This window comes from Cetorhinus maximus, chromosome 6, assembly GCF_964194155.1.
Source record: "Cetorhinus maximus chromosome 6, sCetMax3.hap1.1, whole genome shotgun sequence".
In the NCBI taxonomy this organism is placed as follows: Eukaryota; Metazoa; Chordata; class Chondrichthyes; order Lamniformes; family Cetorhinidae; genus Cetorhinus; species Cetorhinus maximus.
In genome coordinates, this window is record NC_135884.1 from 55275880 (window position 1) to 55298227 (window position 22348).

The 22348-nt window shown below is 42.3% G+C and overlaps 1 protein-coding gene across 9 annotated transcripts in view; it reads right to left on the reverse strand.

Annotated features, from left to right (window-relative positions):
* Window positions 1–22348, reverse strand: part of chl1b (cell adhesion molecule L1-like b) — a 954137-nt gene that overhangs the window by 10014 nt on the left and 921775 nt on the right. For all 9 annotated transcript variants that reach the window (XM_078543741.1, XM_078543742.1, XM_078543744.1 and 6 more), the window contains one exon: window positions 15766–15838. In XM_078543741.1, the coding sequence (XP_078399867.1) occupies window positions 15766–15838 (73 nt within the window). The remainder of the gene's footprint in view (window positions 1–15765; window positions 15839–22348) is intronic.

The following is a 22348-nucleotide window of genomic DNA, read 5'->3' on the forward strand; positions in this document are numbered from 1 at the left end:
TTCACTGTTGCTGGATCAAAATCCTAGAACTCCCTTCCTAACAGCACTGTGGGTGTATCTACATCACATGGCTTGCAGCGGTTCAAGGTGGCCACTCACCACCACCTTCTAAAGGGCAATTAGGGATGGGCAACAATTGCTGGCCTAGCCAGCCATGCACACATCCTGTGAAAGAATAAGAATGCTGTTTCTTTCCAGATGAGTAATATCAAATCACATGCTACAATAAATCACCTCTCCTAATGAGCATTTGTGCCCCCCATTAGCTTTGTAGATATAATAAATAGCACAGTATGGAAAATAGCACAAGGCATACATGCCACTGTCTGCATTCCACATAGTCAGCGTTTTTGGGACAGAAGCTGCTCATCTGCCAATAATCAGCAAAGCTTCTCACTTCTACTTCCTGTATTCGCTCAAAGGGGTTAACTCCACTGCACACTGTGCCCAAGAAATTTCTTCAGATCAAGAATTCCCATACACAGCTTGCATTGATAATTAATCTCCTGGAGCAGCAGTCGGAGGTGAGGGCTTTCTAGAAGCAAGGACATGAAGTGTGAGAAGAGGCGGACAATTGGAGGTTACCAAACTAGCCTGACAAAGCATGAGCACTAGATCATGTAGGACATCAAGATTGTGAAAAAAATTCTCACTGACAATTTAACTTCCTGTATCAAAGTTGTGTATAAATAATCTTCATAAGGTAAAAAGCAAAAATAAAAAATCTTATTCTCCACTTAGCCCAATGACCTTTAGCATCATTCCTAGCCAGATAATTATCAAGTTTTTTTTTGAGAAGCTATTTGGCAGTGTCAACAGTTTTTGCTGGCAGTTAATACTGTAACTCCATGACCAAATGTGCCTTTTAACTCTGTGCCAAAATCCAAGTTAAATTATTATTCATATCTACAGCATCTTTGCCTCTCAGCATTTTAAAGACTTGAATCATATTCCCCTTAAGCCTAGCTTCCTGTTGGATTGTTGACCTAGTTGCTAAACCTAGTGGAAAACACCTAGCAATTGGACCATCAATTGCTGCCTCAGATGCTTTCATTGGCTCCAGACCCTTGCTAAAATCTTAGAAGACCAATTGAAGCCCATTTGTAGCATTACTGTTTCTACTTACACTACTGATTTCTACTTGAATACTCCTGACATTGCTTATCCCTAACTGTAGCCAAATGAGCGTGTAGTAAGCACAGCAGAGTTTACATTCCAAGCAGCATTCTAAGTATCTATATTTAGTGCATAAGCACGGAAAATAGAGGACTAACTAAAAGACAACATAGATGACAGCATATCCTCACAGTTCCTGGCGTAACAATGACAGAAAGGCAGCTAATAATTATAATAGATGGAACCTCATGGGAAATGGTGCCTAATTTTTAACATATACACCAGGCAAATGAGGATACTCCAGGAATAGGATTTTGTAAAGTGTTCCTTTCTTTACCAAGTTTATACTTAAGGGAGAAGTCCAGTGCAGTCTGCGGTATGTAATAGCTACTATGCTCATGCTTGTTCTTCTATTTTTCACAATTGTTGCAGTGGCACATTTGCTCATATAATTATTCGAGATGTTAAGGCTTACTAAATGCCTAGCAGCTATATTGGTTGGTCAGTTTAAAAAAACACATGGGATGGGGAGTAAAATATCAACTGCCTGAGTTGCACGGTCAACCATTAGTTCTTTGTGTTACCAGCATTCCCGGCAATAACACCAGAAGGGTTAGAATTAACCTCTTCCATCCTCTTTTCCCCAATTAAAACAAGTTAGGCTCTGTAAATGTCACCTCATAAACCATAGATCTCACAGATTTCTTGGTGTTCTTCTTCGAGCATTTCAGTTCAGCCACCTCTTTTTGGAGACTGGGTCCCTACATGTGCACACAATATTCAAAACGCTGCTCATTTGTGATAAAAATGACTGATGCAATGTAAGAATAACTTCTTATAACACATACAGTCAATATTGACATAGTATTTATTTGATTAAGTTAGTTGGTTAAAACTTCAGGGTTTCTAGAAACCTTCAGTGAGTGATTAGAAGTCATGTTCAATTTCCTTAATGCACCTTCGTTCATGGGCTAATGTTAACGCTTCATGTTTTCCAATCCAATGTATGTTGCCTAATATTTACCTGCATCAAAATCTACTTGCCACTTCTTAGTATGTTCGTTCAGTTTGTCTAATTCTTTCCCATTTCAAACAATATGAAATGCTGTAAGGATAGAGGAGTGAATATAGGAAACAGACCTAAGCAAGAACCAATGAGTGAGGATGGGCGAGTAATTCCAGAAGCTGCATTAGATCTGGTTGGGAACTGGTTGGTTCCTGTGCTGTCAGCAGAGATGGAAATCATGTGAAACATAGTAAGTCACTTAGTAAATTCACATCCCAACTTTTGGAGTTTTGCTTAATTACCCTTGAAAAATCAAGGATTTTGGCTGCAAAATCTGGCTTATTAGCAGCCAATTTCTCAGCACAACAGTGCAATTTTGAATCTAAAATGGGGTCAGTAGGTGCTTGCACACATATTTTGTGTATGCTCAGCTGGATGCCATATTGATGAAGGTGTTAGAGTGCAAAGGGGGCATTCACAGGAAGTACATACATACGAACACAGGAACAAGGAGCAATAGTAGGCCATTCAGCACCAAGAGTCTGCTCTGCTATTTAATAAGATCGTGGCTGATCTTATAGTAACATCAAATCTGTATCCTGCCTACCCCCGATAACCTATCACCCCTTTGCTTACCAAGAATCTATCCACCTCAGCCTTAAAAATATTCAAAGACTCTGCCGTCTTTTCAGGAAGAGACTTCCAAAGACTCACGACCCTCTGAGAGAAAAAAATTCTGCCTCACCTCTGTTTTAAATGGGTGACCCCTTATTTTTAAAGTGACCTCTAGTTCTAGAACAAGAAGTAAGCAGAAGTAAGCGGACCGTGACATCAATCAACATGCAGCATAAGTTACATCAGTGGAGCCATTTTAGAACCACATGCTGCTCTTCCTGCTACCTCTTCTCTCACACTTGACTGACACAAAGCAGTTATGCCCATAACCCATCACTCCTTGCACATATCCTCTAATGGGACCCATTAATTCATGTCTTTGCATTCAATAGTAAGTTAAAAGGTGACATACCCTAAAAGGTGACACCTTAAAAGGTGACATACAACCAGGAATGGGTAAGATGGTGAAAGTGGGGCAAAATAATAAAACTGACTCTACTAAAAATAGCTTGTGACAACAGAATAGTTTCTCAATCACCTATGTATACCCTTGTACAGCTACAACATTTTCCTATTCCTTTTCCTACCTCTCTAATATGGTGCAACCCCTGTGGTTTTGGCAGAGGTAGAGAGAGGCTGCTCAGGTCTCTGTTCTGATTGCAGTGATGCTCTGGGTTGGTGACCTCTAAGTTTTGGAGACTGTGAGGGCCCTGCCAAGGACTGCACAGCCTGCACCTGTGCAAGGGCAGACTCATGACCTTCATGAGATGGGGAGCATCTTGGGCACTGACTGAGGGAGGCGAGGCAATGGGTGAGAAATGGAAGCGATTTGAGTGGAGTTTATACTTCCATGTCCCCTTTCACCATTCTCCCTCTCATGGGTCAGTAACACCGGTAAAGGATGACTAAAAAAAGAGGGAGAAATTAGAATATAAGAGTACACCAGCAAGTAATCTAAAAACAGATGGTAAGAGCTTCTACAAGTATCTAAAAAGAATAAACATTGGTCTCTTAGGGTGAAATTGGGAAATTAATAATGTAAAACAAGGAAATGGCAGAGACTTGGGACAAATATTTTGTATGTGACTTCATAGTAGAAGACACAAAAGGTATACCAAGGATATTAGAAAATCAAGGGGGGGAAAGGGAGGGAAGAACTTAAAACAATAACTATCACTAGAAAAAGAGTACTAGGAAAACTACTGGGACTAAAGAATGACAAGACCCCTGGACTTGATGGTCTTCTTCCTAGATCTTAAAAGAATTGTGTTACGATAACTTTCAAAAAGAAATTCAAACTTCCAATTAATTGCTGAAAGGATGTCATGACATTATTTTACATTTTAAGGCTTTTACTGTAACAAATGACTAAAAACGCTTTTGATTAAACACTATCTCTGTCAGCAACTTATACTTTAAACCACAAAACAGAACATTTCCCTTTTTCTTTTAACATAGCCCAAAAACACTTTGCAGTTATAATTTATATTGCTCTTTAATTAGACATTCAATTCTCACAGAACCAGTCCAAGGTGATTCTTAGCTCCCAAGGGTTCTTTTCCTTTTTCAGCCTAGGAGCTTTTAACTCACAACTGTCTTTCACAGTGTGGTATTTTTCCACAGAAATTCTTCCTCTAATGCAAGCTAGGTGAATCTTCCAGCCTTGTTTTAACCCCTCATGAATTTCATCTTTTCAATCTGAGTGCGAGCCTCCACACGTATTCCTGTGTGGTGAACCTTAGCGTCCTGCTGCCTATAGCTGCTCTCCCTCTCTCATGTCCTGGTAGATAAACCTTGTCTCTGTGTTTTCAGTGATATCATAGACCCTTCCCCTCTCTCTTAAGACAAAATTAATCACATGGGCCTTGTATCTGACTAGATACCCCAATTCTGGGGAGTGGGGGCAGGGGGGCGGTGACAGGCAGGAGAAGTGGAAAGGAGCCAGGTCTCTGTTGTGTGTTCTTTTCTATCTTTATATAATCTTCATCACCTTTACTGCAGACAGCTGCCTGGGATGTCACTGCTAGTGACCTCACAAGCCCTGACACTGCATATGTGAGTACTGCAATGTCTGCAGTTGTAGCACCAGCAAGTGCAGCCCTTTGATTATTGATCACCTGCCAAATATTTGAAAATTCAAAATGGATTTTAAACACAATCAAGGTGTGGTATGAAAACATGCTGCATCATGTTTGAACTTAGCATTCAGATAGTGAATTAAATTGAAATTTGACATAAAAAATGGAGGCATTATACAGAGGAAAATATGGCAATTGCTTCAAGGACTCATTGACAGCATGGAAATTTGATGTATGAGGGAAAAAATAAAATCGCCAATAAAAGTGTGAAAAAATATATCACAGGACATAAACACCATTATTGTCTTACCTTTCCAAAGATCTGTGTCCGTTGCAGTTAGAATAAAATCAAAGCACATAATGCATTAAGATAAAACTCTTTGCTGTGCAAGGAAAATAGTTCACTGGTTTATGACCTACTCCATCAACTAAATTATTGTGAAAAAAATCCAACAGTTGTATAATATCTTAATTTATCTTCGTGCAATTATTTTTGATATTTTCCTTGTTACTTATTGCAGCAACAAGGGGAACATTTCCCTTCCATTTGCTACTGTTATAGGAATTACTTGCTATAGAATAGAGTTCACTGTTGCCAAACATATTTATCTGATAAATACACTGCAAGCACAATATGAATTTCATAAGTAGGAAATTTATGTGTAATTTTCTAGACCTTAGTTTTCTTCCTTCAATGTAATATGTGTGTTGTCTAAATGTAAAGCAGGCAGAACTTCTGTTTCAAAAGACTTAGATATATGCAATTTCGGATCAAGGCTCTCACAGAGGTCTCAAAGCGATTCACATATCAGGAATTAATTGTGCACGCTGCAACATTCCACAAACAACAAAGAGATAAATGACAAGCTGATCTGTTTTGGTAGTTTTGGCTGAGCAAGCAATGTTGGCCAGGATGTCAAGAGAACTCTTTACTCTTCCTTGAATAGAATATTGAGATCTTGAATCTCTACCTGAACTAGTGAAAAAGGCAGAAAGGGCATTGATTTTGTGTCAATTCTGAAGGATGGTATCTCTGAGATGGTCATTGCTACTTCATGATCGACTGTAAGAGGTGTCTCAAAACCAAACACATTTCTGTCAATTTTCCTGCTGAATTTTCTTAAAAAGGAGGATTGTATAATTAGCAAATGCCATTGGGTAGCACTAGTCACTAGCTAACCCAATTTAACTGAACCAACCAAAGGTGAGTGACAGACAACTTTGGAAATCACAGTGATAACCTTAAATTTGAAAGTTAATGCTCTGGTTGACCTAAGTGCTTGTTTTTATTTTACATGTAGACAAATAGCAAGAAAAATCAGACTACCAAAAAAAAAGTTTTTTTTTTTATTGAACATTCAATCCCTGGTCATCTCAAGTGCAAGTCTATGCTTGTCACAAAACTATAATATTTTTCATAATATTATTGTAGGCTTATGGGGCCAAGCGTGGACAGGTTTGTCTGTGTGACTGAATTAATTGAATTAGAGTCAGATAGACTGCAAGGTTGAAATTATCAAAAGAGTTAGGTGTAAAGCAGGCTTTTGAAATGCAGATGGATGAGCGAGGATGAGGTTTCCACAGATAAGGCATAAATGAAATTTGCATTTTTAGATAAGTGAAGGGGTTGTTTGATTTTCAAAGGGATGGTAGGATGTTTACAACTAACAAGATAAATAGGGCAAGGTTATTATGTTTACTTTTCCCAAAAGGAAAGAGGCCATATTGACAACATGAAAGATTTTTATATTATGGGAGAAGTAAATTTCCAAAAGCATGAGGAACAATGGGATTTTACACATTAAAGAGAGAGAAACATATATAAAGAAGGATTAAAGGCCTTGTGGGGGTGGTTGTGTAACATCTTGAAATGTACACTGTGTAAAGCAGCCTTGGGGAAAAGCCTCTAGCCACTTATGCAGAAGTCTGCTGTGTCCAGTAACTAGAGTTGTGTTGAAAGCCTTTGGAATTCCATTGTCAAGTGGGTGCTGTGGTAATCTTGCTGGAGTGCTTATTTAAATTTAAAATCTATTTTGGACTGTTGCCTTAAAGGGGGTGTGTAGCTAGGAGTCAGGTTAATTAGGAATTCCAGGATTTGTTATAATATTAAGTATTATGTATGTGCTTGAAATCTTTTATTTTGTTAATAAATGCTTTAATTTAGTTTTTAAAACCTCTAAAGATGTTAGTGGGCTCATTACTTCTGAATTCAGTGCACAAAGCTTCTTGTAATAAATACAAATTGCAAAACTGTTGTGATAGTGTGGCCAAGTTTCCCTTGTGGATTTGGCCCACCTGGCACATATCACCTGCCACGTCATAACATAATGCAAATAGGGGAGGTGATGGCATAGTGGTATTGTTACTGACTAGTATTCCAGGGACCCAGGTTTGAATCCCACCAAAGCAGATGGTGAAATTTGATTTCAATAAATATCTGGAATTAGAAGTCTGATGATGACCACGAAACCATTGCCAATTGTTGTAAAAACCTATCTGGTTCACTAATGTCCTTCAGGGAAGGAAATCTTGTCCTTACCTGGTCTGGCCTACATGTGACTCCAGACCCACAACAATGCAGTTGACTCTTAAATGCCCTCTGAAGGGCAATTAGAGATGGGCAATAAAGGCTGGCTTATTAAAATCTATAAAATTTTAAAAATCTATAAAATATTCACTGCAGTGTTGTGAAAGGAGGTTTGACTAGTGGCATATTATGACAGTTTAAAGGCAGATTTCCTCTCCTTAACTTAAATCTAAGTACATCGGGCTTATAGTTGTTTGGTAGTACAGAACTTGATTATTGCTGAAAAAAGTGGAAGCTTTTCGTCTTGCACTCATTAGGACACTTTGCAAGAATACAAATATAAGGGGAAAAACATCAATTTACAGTATATTAGAAGAGAGTGTGGACTGACTGGCAAATGGACTCTAATTGGCAGAGGCATTGCCAAGAAAAATGCACCAATTGATTGTGACTGACCGTTAACTGCCAGGCATCGTTTGAAATTTAAACCAGGCAGTCTGATTGGTCAAGGCATTGCCCTGAGGAACGAGTCAGTGAATGGCTGTCACTTATCTTGTTTAGCTGAAACAAGCGCAATGTGTGTATATGTTCTTTCTGTCTGCAAAGAACAGGGTCCTTGTTATGACACAACGATTGGTAAAGCTGTTATTTAAAAATCCCAGAGGGAAACTTTGAACAACTGCCATAACCTATATTTCTAAGTGGTATGTTTGAGATGCCGCTCTAAATTCAGAGTTTGCAGAGGGATATAGACAGATTAAGTGAGTGGGCAAAAATGTAGCAGATGGAATATAATGTGGGAAAGTGTGAGGTTATGCACTTTGGCAGGAAGAATAGAGGAGCTGAATATTATTTAAATGGAGAAAGACTGAAGAAAGCTGCAGCACAGAGGGATTCGGGGGTCCACGTGCATGAATCACAAAAAGCTAGCATACAAGTTCAGCGGTTAATAGGTAAGGCAAATGGAATATTGGCCTTTATTTCAAAGGGAATGGAGTATAAAAATAGGGAAGCCTTGCTAAAACTATACAAGGCACTGGTTGGACTATACCTAGAATACTGTGAACAGTTTTGGGGCCCTTACCTAAGGAAAGATATACTGCCATTGGATGCAGCCCAGGGGAGGTTCACTAGGTTGACCCCGGAAATGGGGCATTTTCTTATGGGGAGAGGTTGAGTCAGTTGGGCCTGTACTCTTTGGAGTTTTGAAGAATGAGAGGTGACCTGATTGAAACATATAAGATTCTTAGGGGGCTTGACAGGGTAGATGCTGAGAGGTTGTTTCTCCTTGCGGGAGAGTCTAGGAACAGAGGGCATAATCTCAGAGTAAAGGGGCACCCATTTGAAACAGAGATGAGGAGGAATTTCTTCTCTCAGAGGGTAGTCAATCTGTGGAATTCTTTACCGCAGATGGCTGTAGAGGCTGGGTCGTTAAGTATATTCAAGGCTGAGATGGACAGATTTTTAATCAGTAAGGGGATCAAGGGTTATGGGGAAAAGGCCGGAAAGTGGAGCTGAGGATTATCAGAATAGTCATGATCTCATTGAATGGCGGAGCAGACTCGATGGGCTGAATGGCCTACTTCTGCTCCTACATCTTATGGTCTTATGGTCTTAATCAGGTCATCAGTTCTTGAGAGGTTTTTATATCAAACTACATAAGACATTTATTAATTTAAACAAGTTAAATATATACACATGGCTACAAATTACTACTATCATAACTTTTAACAAACTAATCTCCACTAAGGCAACAGCAAACCATAGACTTTAAGCAGACACCAGGCAAAGCATTTTCACTTTACAAATTCAAAATGAGGTTCCTTTCGCTTTGGTTTCTTTGCAGACACACTGGTAGGCTTATAGGCTTTGGTCTTACATTGTCTTTGCCCTGCACACACAAAACTGCTATCGGTTATACCATGCACATCTCATTGAATGTAAATTCTCTCATTGTATACCAGCCCCTTGAGCTCCACCTCCTCTAACAATAAAACCCCTTTCACAGTACCAATTTTATTAGTAATATAAACATTGCTTGGTCTCTGCTAGTTAGGTGGCAGATTTCACACTCCTTCATAAATGCTCTATTCAACAAAATGCAAATGCACTCTACCTCTCTTACATCTCAAAACTAGTATACATCAAAGCACCCAGACTAGCTGCCTTTAATCCAATTAAGACACACCCACAGACTAGCCCTCTATTTAAAAAAAACAATTTCCAATAACATATACATTTATAGCTTCATGACAGTCCTGTGAATTAATATATGTAGCTTCCAGTACATGCAAATGTGCCACATTGCGAGCCCGACTGACAATCTTAAATTGGTTGTCATTGTAATTCTTAACACATTGAGGATTATTTAGCAAATAAGGTTAGCATTGAGTCTTAACATCCTCATCCCTCTTCAGGCCTACTCTCTCACTCAAAGTCCCATTTGAATCACTCAAATTCACCCTAGAGACTCTCAGGGTCAGTCTGGCTGTCCTAGAAATACAGGAAAAAAGGTGTCCCTAAAGTGACACGGATAAACAGCCAATATAAAGGACAATTAAAATACGGGACAATTGGTCACCCTCAGTCTGAGGGGCCGAAGTTAGGTCATGTTTCCCAAGAAGCCTCTCAAACCAAACAGACATGTATTAAAGAGGCCAAGGAAGTCAGCAGTAGAAGTCTGGTCCCTCCAGCCTACAGAAAGTACACCAAGAGGATCCAGGACTTCAGGAGGGCAGGAAAGATGAGTGACATAATGCTCTCAGGTGCCAAGCCCCACCCTCTGACTTTCCCAGCCCCCTACAATGCACTCTTCAGAACAATAAACCTTGCAGCTGCACTCAGCCCTCTCTCTTCAGGCACTTGCTCACATTCCTTTCTGGACAGCCAACACTCACCTCATCTCTCACCCTGACAGTCACTCTCCACAAATGCTTTCCCTCTTTCGTCTTCACATAAGGCATACCGGCACACAACTCTCTCCTTGCAGGGGCTGATGTGGGGGGGCAGGGATGGGGGAGGTGACCCTCCAGCGATGGACACATTGACAGCTACTGACAATGCGTGTCTCTCTGCTCCACTGGGAAGGAGGTCTTGCTCTGGAGGCTCGGGATGTTAGCAACAATCTGCTGCTCGGACACATCATAAATAGATGGATTTTTGTGTCTATCCCCTCTGCCTTGTGGAGCAGCATGTGGTTCAGAAGAAGGCAGCTAGTGCTGCTGCTGACGTTACTTCTACTGTTTCTCAACAGAGGTCAAGCCTTCTGCTGCAGATTGCTTCCATGCTGCAGTGAAGGCTGATCCAGCAAGGAGTTAAGATGAACGTTAGTTCAAAGCCCTTGAAAGTAACTCCAAAGAGTTGAAATTGACACTCAGCTTTGTGATTTCAAGCTGTCAGAAGTAATCCTGTAAGCACAAGTCTTTCATTGTGGCAGGCCACAAGCTGAGTGATTTCAATCTTTAAAATCTTCCCCGTATGACAAATTTGCATTTAACAAATGTGATGCCTATCGGGTGTTTGGAAGCGATTAATTTGATCTGAAACACTGGAAACAGTCTTTCGATGGATCCAGATGAGCAGGGTGAGGTGAATGGGAAAGGAGTGAACACACTAGGCTGGCAGTGCTCCTCCTGGTTCCACATTCAGATAAGCAAACAAAAAACAAAGTTGTCGCGTCTTCGGCAGACTCCAGCAGTTCCTTTAAGGGGCCACTGATTATTTTGCAGTAGAGTTGCAAAAATGGAATGGAACATGCTATGTTCAGATTTTGTCCAATTTGGCACTGTTGTGCTCAATCAGGCTTTCAGCTCCTGATTAGCTGAATACTTGTTTTAAGCAGGCACTTGGGCATTCAGAATTTGCCTATTGCCAGTTAGGATACTGGCTTCCAAAATTAGTCTCCCTACTCTTGATTTTGCATGTGCAAATCCAGCATGATGTATATCAATTTCTACCTCTATATCTTCATTTCCACAGCAACTTTAACTACATACCTTTGATTGAGTAATAACACATTTTTTTCTATATTAGTCAGGTCACATTTGTTAAGTTGTTTAATGTATGAATCAATATCACTAGGCGTGTTCAACTGATTTTCCTTTTCTTCTATACTGTAACTGAGATGCCATCATGACATTACAAGGTCGACAAATATTAAAGATGCAACTTTTAGTGAGCAATTTAATTGATTTGTGCAGTCACAGGTCAGGACTACAATGAAAAGTCAGGGTTATGGAGGACTATCGATAAACAAAAACAATAATTCCAGTTTTCACTTATTATTTAATTAATTAAACTAATTGAAGTCAATGGTCTTATTTGACCGGATATTATGTGGTCTATCCAGAATTTTAAAAACTGACATAAAGCAATTGGTGGCATAGTGGTAATGTCAATGGACTGGTAATCCAGATGCCAAGTTAATGCTTTGAGAATATGTGTTTAAATCCTACCACGACAACTGGTGGAATTTAAATTCAATTAATAAATCTGGAACATAAAGTTACTCTCAGTAATGGTGACCATGACAACTAACATCGATTGTAGTAAAGACCCATCTGGCTCACTAATGTCCATCCTTACCCGGTCTGGCCTACGTGTAACTCCAGAGCCATGGCAATGTGGTTGGCTCTTAACTGCCTTCTTGAAATGGCCTCGCATGCCACTGAGTTCAAGGGCAATTAGGGATGGGCAACAAATGCTGCCCTTGCCAGCAACACTCACATACCATGAAAGAATAAAAAAAATGTGCAACAAACTGGGTTCCAAATTTTATTGCACAAAATGGGAAAGATGGTGGTTTCTGTTCTCAATGTACCAATCAAGGTAGGATAAGACAAAACCTAGTACTGACTCAGGAGAATATAAAAATTCCACAAGAAGGATGATGTCCTAACTCTACAACATGAAAATTTAAACAGATAGAATGTCTGTTCTACAGGGAAATATGGTTCGCAAAAATAGTTAGTCAATATTGTACTCAGCCCTGACTTACAATGGAAATTCGACAAGGAGCAAAAATTTTTATTTCCCTCCCTGTTCAACTACCCTGCTGTTGTACTTTCCATCAAATGATTTTATTTTTAAATCCACTGATCATCAAAATTATTAAAATGTGGTTCAGATAATCTGAAGTGCTCACCAGTAAATTTTATGATTGAAAATGTATGCATAAATCCTGATGACTCTGTTCAAATTAATTATCCAAAAGAAAGTTAAAAGACCCTCACTCATTTATGAAGCTTATGAGATTGAATTAAGAGTCAGTGATATAATACTGTAGCAGTATCAAGTAAATAATGATGAACTGAATTCAAATTGAAATAGAAATTCAATGAGCATTGCAACAAAATGAATTTAGGATCATTTGTATGAATATACAAAGAGCAAATATGAAACCTATTTGGCAGAAAATACTGAAGTTTTCCTTTTAATACAATTCATCTGCTCAGGCTATACTCAAATAAGTACAGATTTTTGCCATTAATAATGCATTGGTCAAGTACAAAATAGGAAAAAGCCCTGAAATAAAGTGGTTTCCTAAGCAGATGGATAATTCACTGAGTGAATATGTTGGTACCAGTAAATAAACTGCAAAGACCATGAGCTGGATTTTCAGCCTCTGCCAGGGGCAGGAACGGGCATGAGTGGGTGCTAAAAATAGCACCGCAGGGCCTGCATGCTGGTCCTTGGATCCATTCCGCCCCCGAAACATTTTCCAGGAGGTGGAGGTGTCGGGACTGCAATGACCATCTCCAACAAAAGAGAATCCAATCATCTCCCTTTGACATTCAACGAATATACCTTCACTGAAATGCCACCATCAAAATCCTGGGGGTTAACATTAACCAGAAACTGAACTGGACCAGCCATATAAATACTATGCCTACAAGGGCAGGTTAGAGGCTGGGAGCTCTGAAGTGAGTAACTCATCTCCTGACTCCGCAAAACCTGTCCACCATCTAAAGGCACAAATCAGGTTTGTGATGGAATGCTTCCACTTGCCTACAGGAATAAGGCTCCAACGTCACTCAATATCCAGGACCAAGCAGACCGCTCAATTTTCACCCCACCGACCACCTTAAACATTCACTCCCTTCACCACCAGTGCAGTGACAGCAGCGTGCACCATCTACAAGATGCAGCAGCTCAGCAATCCTCCTTTAACAGTATCTTCCAACCCATGACCTGTCTACAACCTAGAAGGACAAAGGCAGCAGACACATGGGAACACTGCCACCTGCAAGTTCCCCTCAAAGTCACACATCAACCTGACTTGGAACGATATCACTGTTCCGTCACTGACAGTGGGTCAAAATCCGGGAACTCCCTTCCTGACAGCACTGTGGGGAAGGCAGCTCATGACTACCTTCTCAAAGGTAATCAGGGATGAGTAACAAATGCTGGCCTTGCCAGTGACATGGAAGAATGAAAAAAATGTCACTGAGTTACAGTTTTAAAGTAAGGTTTTAAAGGAAAAAAATTGTTCAATTTCCTCTTAGTAAAAGCTCACTAGGCTGGGTTTTGAGATAAGAACAATGACGAAGGCTAACTGTGCTCACCTTTATAATGAGATAAATTTTACAGTAACATCTGGTATCCAGTTATGTGCAGTTAAACATACAGATCCAAAATGTTGCTGTCAGAGGTATCTCACTCCTCCACAGGGTGCATTGTTGGAGTCCTCACTGATGGACTTGACAGTGAAATCAATGCAATGATGCAAACTTGGGGTGCCCGCTCAATAATTCCCATTAAAAATAGTGAAAAAAGTTAGGGCTGCAGCATTTAGGGATAGGTGAGTTTTAAACAGCATGATAAGTGATAATTACTGCCAAACAAACAATTTGGGCCTGAAAAATTAATTTTACAAGAATGGAGTCTGACTCCTTCAGAAGATAATTAATGTTGAAGATATGAAATAAAAATACATCAGTTTGTGCCATTTCTTCACCAGTGACCACAAAATCTAGGCCATTCACCATACGACTTACTTAACTCTGATGGGCTTAAAAGAATAGTGGCAGTATTGGTGTGAGGTTGCCTGAGTGACAGGGAACAGAAAGTAGTGGTAAACGGTTGTTTATTGTCCTGGAGGAAGGTATACACTGGGGTCCCCCAGGGTTTGATATCAAAACCACTGCTATTTCTTAATATTAATGCCGTAGACTTGGATCGACAGGGCACAATTTCAAAATTTGCAGATAAGACAAAACTGCATGAGGATGGTAGTGATAGACTTCACAAGGACGTACACAAGGTGGTGGAATGGGTGGACACATAGCAGATTACTTCTGATGCTGAAAAGTTTGAAATGATACATTGTGGTAGGAGAGACAATATAAAAGAAAGATTACAATTCTAAAAGGGGTGCAGGTGCAGAAATCTTTGAAGGTGACAGGGTAGATTGACAAAGCAGGTAGTGAGGTACATGGGGATCCTGGGCTTTATAAATAGAGGCATAGAGTGCAAATGAAAGAAAGTTAAGGGGAACCTTTATAAAGCACCGGTTTGACCTCAACTGGAGTATTGTGTCTAATTCTGGGCACTATGCTTTAGGATGGATGAGAAGGTTTTTAAGAGGGTTTAGAAAAGATTTACGAGAATAATTTCAGGGATGAGGGACATCAGTTACATGGATAGATTGGAGAAGCTGAGGCTTTACCCTAAAGTAAAGCGAAGGTTGAGAGAAAATTTGATGGAGGTGTTCAAAATCATGAGGGGTCTGGACAGTGTAGATAGGGAGAAACTGTTCCTGTTGGTGGAATGATTGACAGCCAGAGGACACTGATTTAAGGTGAATGGGGAAAAAATCCATAGGCAACATGAGGAAAAATCTTTTGATGCAGCAAGTTGTTAGAATCTAGAATGCACTGCCTAAGCGTGTTGTGGAGGCAGATTCAATCATGGCTTTCAAAAGAGAATTGGTTGATTATCTAAAGGGAAAACATTTCCAGGGCTACAAGGAAAGGGTGAGGGAGTAGGACTAATGAAGTCGTTCTTGCAGAGAGCCAGCATGGACATGCTTCATGTAGTAATTTATTATTGCAACCAGGTGTAAGAGGTTATCATGCCCAAAGTAAAATGCTAAAGGAATGCAAAATATTTTAACCTATTCAGCTACATGCTATGGATTATTAATTTACAAAGCCACTAAAATAAAAATAACCAATATCCCTATTTAAGTGGATTTTGAATGAAAATAACTTTCTTCATAAAATCTTGGCATGCAGTTTGATTTACAGGAAAAACATAAAAAAATATGAATTTAGTAAATAATGTTCAAGACTACAGCAACAAAGCCAGAATGGCTGAAATTAAATGAACAAAGTAATGCATTACTGAGGCAAAATAAAAGACAAATGGGACATGAATGGAGAAGAATTTGTTCTGATCAGCCTCAAAACTTTAAAAATGTTTACCCATATTCTCCAAATGTTTCTTCTTTCATTGGTTGGGCCTCTGGATCTGCACGAGCATCTTCTTTATCTTTAACTGCACAGGAAAATTAATAACACATGAGATCAGAAATTAAACTTAGTCTGCTGTTTCTTGGTTCTAGACCTTCAACTCCTGAGTTCAACTGAGAAAATGTATGAAAGAAAATCTCAAAATAAGAACTGTTATTCACCTTCTTTAATTATGCTTTAAAAGGTAAAAGGTACTTAACTTTTTTTTATTTTCTGTGATTCAGCAATCCTCTCTATTCCTATATTTCATGTTTTCACACAACTGCTTGGAGACAGTCAAACAGCAGAAAAGCTTATGCAGAATTCCTATTCAGTGACATAATGATTTAAATGTATTCTGCTTGGTGATGTGACAGGAAAGAGTTACTTCACAAAATGCCTGTTACCATGTAGGTTGATAGGCAACTTGAAAGGTATTAAGCACAGTAACAAAGAAGAAATCAAGGTCCCCCATAGCTGAATAGGTATATCCGTTTATAATATTCACAATTGAATGACAATTATATAGAATATTTTTAATTATAATTAGATGGACATATTTTTAAAATGCTTTTGCCATTATTAGTATTACCAGTTATAATAATTCTGAATGAAATGATACATTAAAATTTGAGTTCACAAAGTAATACAAAATATAGATTGTGCCTTTTATAAGCACACAAGATTAGGCAGGAATTTGCCTAAATTACAACCAAAATGTCTTATCAGACCTACCATGTATGCATATGATTATAGACAAATTAAAATAAGCTGTCTTGGATTACCCAAAGTTGGTCTTAACGGGCAGAATTTTCCAAGCCCACTGGCAGCGGGCATGATAGGTGGCGTGCATGGAAAATATGACAGGATCTGCTTCATGACGGCGTGAAGGCAGGTCGCGATCGCCTGCTCAGCCTGCCGACAGCGGGCCGCATTTCCCACCATCAGTCGGCAGGGAGCTAATTGTAATACATCACAATATAATTAAAAGGCCATCCCGCCAGGCTCTTGGAACCCCGCTGGATTGTCCGTCCACGTCGGCGGGAAAGTACGCCGATGTGTTTCACAACAGCACGCAGGTGACATGCACTTGGTGGCCTTTGGGGGTACTGAGATGAGTGGGTAGCAGCATTCTCCACATCTTGCCTGTTGTTTACAGGCCTCAGGGGCACTGGGGTGGTGGGGGCGGGGTGGGGGGGGGAGGGGGGGGGGAGGCAAATGGTGGCCAGCTTCGGAGGCGATTGCTGAGGTGGGGGGGGCAAGTGCTGCCCTGGCACTACATTCCATGAACAGGCAATCGCCCATGGACAGGGTAGGTGAGGGAAATGACCATGCATTAGGAACACCTGTATAAACTGACCATGCCTCTGCAACTGAGAGAGATCAGGCGCAGCCACAGTGATGTGATTGGGGTCGGGCTCCTAGCCTGCCCGCCCATGCGAGCAACATACTGGCACCAAAGGGCCACCAACCACTTCATACCTTCCCACCCCCCACACACCCACCCCACTGGCACAGACCTCGAGTCCACCACTACTTTGTTGGACCGTGGAGCAGTTGGCTGCACACGTTGTACGATCTCCTCGCCAACGCTGGCCATGGAGCTGTCACTGTTGGAGGCGCTCACAGCCCCTTGTAATCTCAGCATCCTGGTTTGGACCAGCGTGCCCTATGTCACAGGGTGGCAGGGCAGCCATGCAGCACATTCATCTCTGGCCATCCTAGGGGTGACCAGCACTCTCCGGGAAGCATTATGGGGCAGTCATACAGGGCCAGGAAAGGTGCTAAGTACAGCCATTGTAACCATGGGCAGAATTTTGCCGTCGGTGAGCAGGGGGCGGGGCCCGCTCGCCGACACGTAAAATGACGCGGGATGATGTCGGGCGGGACCCCCGACGTCATCCTGGCCCATTTAAATTTTCAGGAAGGCAGGACACAGCAAAATCAGCTGCGGGCCCGCCGCCCTGTCAATGGCCACTTGAGGCCGTTGACAAGATCATTGAAACAATTAAAGGATCTGCCCGTTCAACCTTAAGGTTGGCGGGCAGGCCAGGAGCCCTGGCCGCAAATAGAGAAAACATGAAACCTCATCCACCGGCGGGGAGGTTTCATGTCGGGTTTTGAACAGTTTAATAAAGTTTTAGTGTAATTTATGAACATGTCCCATCTCGTGTGACATTATCACATGAGGGAGACTTGTTAAGGATTTTTAAAAATTTCTAATTTTTAATGTTTTTAAAAGTGTCAGTGACCTCCCTGAGGCAGCACTTAGCCTCAGGGAGATGTGCACTCTTTCGTGCGCATGCGCGAAAGAGCGCACTCTCACTTTTGGGGAATCCCCCACTCACATAGGAAGCACATAGCGCTTCCCGCCGGATGTCACGCTGGACGGGCCTTAATTGGCCCGCCCACATAAAATGGCGGCGGGGTCCACTTCTCTGGCGGGGATTGGCGCCCCGCCCGCCAGAGATTGGGTCGGGCCTGCCCGCCCAGCAAACAGAAAATCATGTCCCATGTCTCTCTCCCTCTTTCATGCTGAAGGAGGACCACATCAGGATCATGGATCCTGGTGACCTAGCTGTATGCCTGATGGCCCACAGAGACCATAGGAGTTGGAGGAGAGAGCGACTGAGGCACCTGGCCGCGCAAAGGCAGGAGCAGTAACCTCATGAAGAAGGGGCAGCAGGAGCTCCCACACACGCTACCCAGGAGTGACAGTGAGCTGTGGTTGGTCGGCGCCTCATGACACCCAGAGTCTATAGACACTGCCTGCCATTCCTGCAGATGACTAAGAGCCAGTGTCGCTGATGACTGCGCATGTCTAGGGACCTGGTGGCTCACATCTGCCACTTACTGCAGGACTTGGTGCCAAGGGTAATTGGAGGGCATCCAGTGCCAGTGGCTGTGAAAGTGACCGCGGTGCTCACTTTCTATGCAGTTGGTTCCTTTCAGGGCTCCACAGGCGACCTCTGTGCGATTTCACAATCTGCCACCCACAAATGCATCCATGATGCCATCTTCTCAATAGGCAGGATCTTCCGGTTGGCGAGCGGGGGCGGGGCCCGCTCACCAATGCGTGCAATGACGCAGGATGACGTTGGATGGAACTCCCAACGTCACCCCGCGTCACTTCAATTTTCAGGCCAAGTCAGCTGTGCGCCCGCTAACCTGTCAACGGCCTATTAAGGCCATTGAAAAACTAATTTAGGTAATTAATGGACCTGCCCGTCCAACCTTAAGGTTGGCGGGCAGGCTGGGAGCTCTGGCAGGCTTCGGAAAAAGCATGAAACCTCATTCATGGGCGGAATGAGGTTTCATGAGGGTATTTAAATTTTTAACAAATCTTTCAATAAAAGTTATGGGCATGTCCCAACTCATGTGACAGTGTCACATGAGGGGACATGTCAGGGAAATTTTTTTATTATTTCTATTAAAAATTTTAATTCCGAGCCAATCTCCCTGAGGCAGCACTTTGCCTCAGGGGGATCTGTGCGCTCTTTCGTGCGCATGCGCGAAAGAGCGCACTCCCGGCTGAGGGAATCCCACCCCACCCGCATAGGGAGCGCATAGTGCTTCCTGGTGGACATCATGCTGGGCGGGCCTTAGTTGGCCCGCCCACGTAAAATGATGGCGCGCCTCTCACTGCCCGTGCCTGCTCCTGCACTTCCCCCGCAACGGGGGGAAAATTTTCCCCATGGCACACAACTTTGCGCATTTCACCTGGGACCGGGACAGCCAGGATGCAAGGGCCATTGGATTCGCCCAGATCTCGAGGTTCCCACAGGTGCAGGGTATGGTTGACTGCACTCATGTGGCGCTCAGGTCTCCATCGCTATATTTGGTGGACTTCATCAACCGCACAATGTGTTACTTTGAAGTTTTTTTTTCAGGTCTTTGTTTAACAGTGGGGGATCAGACGCAAGATTTTATTTAGAGCCAAGTAGCACCTAAGTTAAGGAAATATTAATGTAAGGGTTACAAATCATTTTTTACTTTTGCACAAAATATTATTTTGTTTTTAATACAATTGGTACGCATGTCAGTGGACTTCATATCCCTTAAAATCTGTGGCCTAACCTTCCTCTGGTCTTGAGAAAATCCGCCCTGTGCACTTTTGCGGCTCGCAAACTGCACACCCGACATATAATCTCACACACCACTTGTGTCTTTTCGCACTGGGGTTGGGTTTGCAGTGCAGTTTGCAAGCCGTGTTGAAATGTGTGAGGAGCCTGGGTGTGGAAGTGGGCTGGATAGAAGGCCCACGTTGGATCTCTAACACAGTATCCCAGCTTCCGACAGCACTTAATAGACCCCTAGAACTCACCCTCGCCTCCCTCACACCCCACCCACCCCCTCTGCCAGTCCATGCCCCCTCAGATCTCCCATGACTACTCTATGCCCCCATGTATCCTCCATGCCCCCTCAGATCACCCATGCCACCTCATACCACCTTTATGCCACTCAGCCAATTTGCATTATATGGAGTCCTCAGATTCCATGCAAAATTAATGGAAATATTTTACATTACTTGGGAAAAAATAAACTTATCACCATCTGACAAAAGCCTCCATATCACTTATACTCAAAAAATGCATTCTGCCAATTGGAAAAAAAAACTTGCAATACATTTAATCTTTTTAGCTTGTGTCAAGAAACTAGAAACCACATCAAAGGGACTATCTGTTATTGCAACTTATTGAAATTGCCATTCATTCTCAGATGAATGGAACACCTATTGTGCTGAAACCCATTAGCACTTGAAACTCAGTCAAGCATTGATAATGGCCTCAGCTATCCAAACAATAGGCTGCTCTCTGGGAAGGAAAGAGCTGCAGGTGCTTATTTCAATTTCAAAGCAGAGTGCTTGTCAATCAATGTAAGGAAACAGGTGGTTAGATTTTTTTGTAAGTGTCAAGACCAGTTTTCCAGGCACAGCCATTTAAATCATAGTAGAAAAGATGACAGGACAGGCTTGCAGGACACTTTTTAAAAAAAAATCACTGCATTGGGGTGTTTTCTCCGTTGGAAAAGCATTGTAATGCATGTGGACAAATACACAAGGTTGGTCAAGGTCAACATATCTTTAAAGGACAGATACCTAGGATGAATCACTGCATTAGAAATACAAGAGCATTACAATACATCACCCAATAGTGACATTTGAAGGTGTGAAAATACTTTACACTTACCTTTCAGAATGTTTCTGACTCCTCAGCAGGCTTTCCATTTTTTTTCACAAATGCTGAAACCTGGTGTGCTTTCAATGGGCTTTGAAATTCCTCTACCACCAGGTGAAAATGGTGTGTGGAAGGGAATCTGATTTTTGTTCCCATTTAAATTGGGGAACCTGACCTTAGTGGAGGCAGTTATATGTTTTGCACACTAGGGCAGAATCCTGTTGAGGGGTGCTGGCAGAAGACCTGCACTGCCTATTTTTGGTATGGCCTGCCAAACCACAAGCCAATCAGGCGATGGTGAGGCCAGTGGTGGGCCTTCCCCTGGGGCTGAATTTTCCCCTTGTTGGGAGCAAAGTTGAAGGGTGGGCGTGCACAGGCGTGCTTCCGATTGGTGCCCCTGATTGGGGACGCGGTGCTATTTTATGTGGGTGGGCCAATTAAGGCCCGCCCAGCATGACATCTGCACAGAAGCGCTATGCGCTTCTTGTGCGGGCGGGGGGAAATCCCAAAATCAAGAGTGCATTCTTTCACGCATGCACACGAAAGAGTGCACTCATCTCCCTGAGGCTAAGTGCTGCCTCAGGGAGATCGGCTCAAAATGTAAAAAACCTAAAAATAGAAAAGTAAAATTTCCCTAACATGTCCCCTCATGTGACAATGTCACATGAGTTGGGACATGTCCATACTTTTCACAAAAACTTTATCAAAGTTTTTGAAAACCTACATGAAACCCCATCCCGCCTGTGGATGAGGATTCATGATTTTTCTAATTCGCGCCGGGGCTCCTGGCCTGCCCACCAACCTTAAGGTTGGACAGGCAGGTCCTTTAATTACTTAATTGACTCTATCAATGGTCTCAGTTGGCCATTGGCAGATTGGCAGGCACGCAGCTCATTTCGCTGCGCCCCAGCCTATCTGGAAATGTAAATGGGGCGTGGTGACATTGGGAGTTCCCCCCGATGTTGCCGCGCGTCATTTTATGCGTTGGTGAGCAGACCCCACCCCCCCGCTCACTGACGCGTAAAATCCTGCCCCTGGAATCAAGACACCAGGGTTGGAAGTCTTGCCTACCAAGAACTGTCGGCCAATTAGAGGCTGGCAGCTCTTTGGCTCAGTAGCATTACTGGGAAAACCATGGCTGCTGCCACAAGTACAGGCACTGGAGTCCCAGAATCGCAGAACAACGCAGGCCATAGGTAAATAACATGGGTGCACGCCGGCGTGGGGGTCATGGAGAGAGGATAAAGGGTTGACAATGGGCCCCTCTGCCTGATGCCCAGTCCCTCAACCTCAGTGAGTTCCTTTGGTCGAGGGTCCCCTCATTTCCCCTTCCCCCTCCTTCCCCCCATCCCCCCTTCCCCACTTCCCCACCCCCAGGA